Genomic DNA, 5,000 nt, shown 5'->3' with positions numbered 1-5,000 from the left:
TCATCCGGCTGGGTCTCTACCAAGTTGACCCAGTGTGGGGTTGGTCTGCTCAGTTTGTCCCGGAGCTTGGGGCACTGGCCCCGTACGTGGCCCGGTTGGCCACATTGATAGCAGCCCATGTCTCGTGGGTCCCCTCGAGTGGGACGGCTGGACCTGACGCCAGATGCTTCCCTTTGGTGGGGGCCCTCCCTCGGCTCCTTCCGGGAGGTCCCATGGTGACTCTCTCTCTGCGTTGAGGCAGACCTGCTCCTTCGAGACGCCTCCCTGCCATCCGCCGCCCGACTGTCCATGTATTGGTCGGCCAGCCGGCCTGCATGCTGCGGGTTCTCCGGCTTCCGGTCCATCAGCCACTGCTTCAGGTCGGATGGGCACTGCGCATACAGGTGCTCCAGTACAACTAGGTCAAGCAGGTCCTCTCTAGTTTGGGCCCCAGCCGTCCACTTGCGGGCGTTACCCCTGCGCTCCGGTTGACCAGTTGCAGGTATGTGACCTCCCGGGTCTTAAGTTGACCCCGGAACCTCTTCCGGTACATCTCCGGGGTCAGCCCAAACTCGCGGAGCAGGGCCTCTTTGAACAGGTTGTAGTCCCGCGCCTCCTCCCCTCTCATTCGGCTGTACACCTCCACGGCGGTGGAGTCCAGTAAGGGGGTGAGGCACCGGATCCTGTCTGCAGGGTCCACCTGGTGCAGCTCGCAGGCATTCTCAAAGGCCGTCAGGAAGGTGTCTATGTCCTCCCCCTCCTTACGCGGGGCCAGGAAGCTCTTACCGAAGCTCTTTGTAGGCTTGGGCCCCCCTCACTCACCGCAGCCGGGGCCTCCCTGTTGTTCAGCTGGGCCATGGCCAGCTCATGACTGCGCTGCTTCTCCTTCTCCCTCTCATCGTATTCCCGTTGCTTCTGCCGGTCCTCCATCTCCATCTCCTTCAGTTTGATCTCTCTCTCCAAGTCCAGCCGCCTGCGCTCCACGGAGGCCGAGCGTCGCCGGGACGATCCCCTGCTGGCCGGGGGGGTCACGGTGCCCTCCGTAGCTGGGCTCCTCCTCCCCCTCCCTCTAGGCCTAGGGGTGGGGGGTCTCGGGACGCCCTCAGCGGCCGGCTGACCACTCCCAGCGGGGACAGACACTGGCGCCTGCGCTGCATCTGCCCGGCTGCTTCCCTCAGAGACAGGGACCGGTTCATTCCTGCGATCTCCCTCCTCCAACCGGGCAATCAGCTGGGCCTTGGTGAGCTTCCCACAGTGCAGCCCCCTCTGCTTGCACAGCTCCACCAGCTCACACTTGCGCTGCGTGGCATACATCTTCCTGCTGGCCACTCGCAGGCTGGGGTGCTCGCCGCTCCCCACGGGTTCCAGGGGGACCCCTAGTGTGCCAGTCCTTGAGCTCACCACCTCTCTGCCAGGGTCGAGCTGCAGACTCCTCCGCCCCTGGGATCGCTCGCTGTGATCCCCCGGGGGACCCTGTTACTGCAAAGTCCTGCTCTCTGGCCACACTCGCCCAGGGGTGACTCGCCCCTTCGTTTTACTGCTCCCCAGTCACTTACTGCAGGAAGCGCCGTCCACGGGGTGCCGCTGATCCCACCGCTGCCACCAGTTGTCACGGAGTGTGGGGGAGTCAGGTCCTGCACCCCCGCACTCCCTGCAGATTCATCAGGACTCTCAGCCAGCCAGTAAAGCAGAAGGTTTATTTAGACGACAGGAACACAGTCCAACACAGGTCTTGCAGGCACAGATACCCGGTTCCCCCGGATAGGTCCATCTTGGGGGGCCCCACAGCCCCCCTTGGGGATCAGAGCTCGGTCTCCCTGCCTCCCCTCTGTTCTCCAGCCCGCACTCGTCTGCCCATTCCCTCCGGCCCCTCCTCTTTCCTCAGCTCCTTTCCTTTGTCTCCCCTGGCCAGAGGTGTCACCTCCCCTCCCCCAGGCCAAGCTCAGCTCACAGTTGAATTCCTGCATCTTCACCTAAACCTCTGGCTCTCCCCTCCCCCGCCCAGACAGTCTGTGCTTCCTACTCCTTCACAGGGGAGGTAGGCAGCCGGCTGGGGGATGGGTAGCTGACAGGCACTGGGCAGTCGGGGTTCACAGCAGAGTCTCGGGGGGGTTGTGGGGGGGGGCTGTGACTGATCCTGGTTTTCTTTCCCGCAGCGGCTCTGGGGACCCTGGAGTTTGACCTGCTCTATGACCCCGAGAGCTGCACCCTGCACTGCACCATCCTCCGGGCCAAGGTAGGACCCCCAATCCGAGCCCCCCCCCAGCTCACTGCCAACCCCTGTCCCCTGCCAGCGCAGCCCTGCCCCCCGCAGCTCTGCCGGTGCCCCTCACTCCCGACCCGCAGCCCCTGCCAGCCCAGCCCTGCCGGTGCCCCTCACTCCCGACCCGCAGCCCCTGTGCAGACATTTCTCAATCCGGCTGCGTGTTCCCTGTAATTAAAGGCTGGGAGGCGTCTCCAGCCTCGCTCACCCCTTTCTCTCTTTCCCGCCTTCACTCCTGCCTAACCCCACTGGAATGGGGGGGTCTCCCCCAACCGTGTCCTGCCCCCGACCCTTCAATCACCCAGCCTCCCAATTCCCAGCGGCAGGAATGCTGCAGCCGTCAGCATCTTGGCAACCTGCCAAGACTGGGTACCACAGGCATCCGTGTTGTCATGGCAACGCAGCAGGGTGCCTCAGGATGGGGCCCAGGCGCAAGAGACAGAATATGGTGCCTGGGGACTGGGTCTGCCGGTGCCCCTCACTCCCGACCCGCAGCCCCTGCCAGCCCTGCCCTGCCCCCCCCAGCTCTGCCGGTGCCCCTCACCCCCGACCCGCAGCCCCTGCCAGCCCTGCCCTGCCCCCCCCAGCTCTGCCGGTGCCCCTCACTCCCGACCCGCAGCCCCTGCCAGTCCAGCCCTGCCGGTGCCCCTCACTCCCGACCCGCAGCCCCTGCCAGCCCAGCCCTGCCGGTGTCCCTCACTCCCGACCCGCAGCACCTGCCAGTCCAGCCCTGCCGGTGCCCCTCACTCCCGACCCGCAGCCCCTGCCAGTCCAGCCCTGCCGGTGCCCCTCACTCCCGACCCGCAGCCCCTGCCAGTCCAGCCCTGCCCCCCCAGCTCTGCCGGTGCCCCTCACGCCCGACCCGCAGCCCCTGCCAGCCCAGCCCTGCCGGTGCCCCGCACTCCCGACCCGCAGCCCCGGGCAGTCCAGCCCTGCCGGTGCCCCTCACTCCCGACCCGCAGCCCCTGCCAGCCCAGCCCTGCCGGTGTCCCTCACTCCCGACCCACAGCACCTGCCAGTCCAGCCCTGCCGGTGCCCCTCACTCCCGACCCGCAGCCCCTGCCAGTCCAGCCCTGCCGGTGCCCCTCACTCCCGACCCGCAGCCCCAGCCAGTCCAGCCCTGCCCCCCCCAGCTCTGCCGGTGCCCCTCACTCCCGACCCGCAGCCCCTGCCGGCCCAGCCCTGCCCCCGAGGCTCGGATCTCTGCCAAACCTCCCCATCCTGGGCGCTGGTTTGCTCTGGGCTGTGAATTGGGGGAGTCCCCAGGGGTGACAGTCTAGGGTGAGCCCCTGTGTGGGTGCTGTGGGCTGGTTCGGGGCTGAGCCATTCGGGGGCTCTGGTGCAGTTGGGGGGAGGGGGTTGGGGGTCACTGGGGAAGGCAGCCCCTGCATGGTGCAGGTAAGGGCAGCGCAGGGAAGTTGGGGGGCCGTAGGGAGCTGGGGGGGCTCTGATCTCTCTCTCCCCCCCCCAGGGGCTGAAGCCGATGGATTTTAATGGTCTGGCCGATCCCTACGTCAAACTTCACCTGCTGCCGGGGGCCTGCAAGGTAAATACTCCCCCCATTGTCCCCCTCGCACCCCAGGCCCGGCCCCCGCCCCCCCCAGACGTGGCCACACTGGTCTGTGCTGCTCCGCACTGGGCCAGGCCGGCTGGTCCTGCAACTCCCAGCTCGGGGCTGGGCCGTTCCGCTTTGTCCCGGGCCCCACCGCTTCTTCCCAGCTCAGCCCAGGGGAAACCGGTCGGGACCAGTTTATGGGCCTGCTGGTCCATACTGGTCCATACTGGCCTCAGGGGGACGCGCTGGTTCCCACTGCTTCATCCACGTTTCCCCTCCCCCCGCCAGGCCAACAAGCTGAAGACGCGAACGCAGCGGAACACCCTGAACCCCGTGTGGAACGAGGGGCTGACGTACACGGGCATCACGGGGGAGGACATGGCCCGGAAAACCCTGCGGTGAGCCCCCCGACCCGCAGGGCGCCCCTCACTCCCGACCCGCAGCCCCCCGACCCGCAGGGCGCCCCTCACTCCCGACCCGCAGCCCCCCGACCCGCACGGCGCCCCTCACTCCCGACCCGCAGCCCCCCGACCCGCACGGCGCCCCTCACTCCCGACCCGCAGCCCCCCGACCCGCACGGCGCCCCTCACTCCCGACCCGCAGCCCCCCGACCCGCACGGCGCCCCTCACTCCCGACCCGCAGCCCCCCGACCCGCACGGCGCCCCTCACTCCTGACCCGCAGCCCCCGACCCGCACGGCGCCCCTCACTCCCGACCCGCAGCCCCCCGACCCGCAGGGCGCCCCTCACTCCCGACCCGCAGCCCCCCAGCCCAGCCCTGCCGGCGCCCCTCACTCCTGACCCGCAGCCCCCGACCCGCAGGGCGCCCCTCACTCCCGACCCGCAGCCCCCCGACCCGCACGGCGCCCCTCACTCCCGACCCGCAGCCCCCCGACCCGCACGGCGCCCCTCACTCCCGACCCGCAGCCCCCGACCCGCACGGTGCCCCTCACTCCCGACCCGCAGCCCCCAACTCCACGTCTCTCCCCAGGGTCTCAGTCTGTGACGAGGACAAGCTGACCCATAACGAGTTCATCGGGGAGACCCGGGTGCCGCTCCGGCGTCTGAAGCCTTCCCAGAAGAAGCATTTCAACATCTGCCTGGAACCCCAGATCCCGGTGAGACCCCCCGGCCCCTCCCCCAGCCAGATGTGCCCTGCTGGACGGTCCAGATGTGCGAGAGGCCCTCCCATGTCCAGCTGTTC

At 68.5% G+C, this 5,000-nt stretch overlaps 1 protein-coding gene across 1 annotated transcript in view; it reads left to right on the top strand.

Annotated features, from left to right (window-relative positions):
* LOC123369186 (double C2-like domain-containing protein alpha) overlaps positions 1 to 5,000 on the top strand; it is a 41,173-nt gene that overhangs the window by 10,687 nt on the left and 25,486 nt on the right. The window contains exons 4-7 of the mRNA XM_045014544.1: positions 2,136 to 2,215; positions 3,714 to 3,788; positions 4,086 to 4,195; positions 4,788 to 4,969. Coding sequence (XP_044870479.1) covers positions 2,136 to 2,215; positions 3,714 to 3,788; positions 4,086 to 4,195; positions 4,788 to 4,969 — 447 coding nt within the window. The remainder of the gene's footprint in view (positions 1 to 2,135; positions 2,216 to 3,713; positions 3,789 to 4,085; positions 4,196 to 4,787; positions 4,970 to 5,000) is intronic.

This window comes from Mauremys mutica, chromosome 4, assembly GCF_020497125.1.
Source record: "Mauremys mutica isolate MM-2020 ecotype Southern chromosome 4, ASM2049712v1, whole genome shotgun sequence".
Taxonomy (NCBI): domain Eukaryota; kingdom Metazoa; phylum Chordata; order Testudines; family Geoemydidae; genus Mauremys; species Mauremys mutica.
This window is presented reverse-complemented; position numbering and strand designations above follow the sequence as displayed.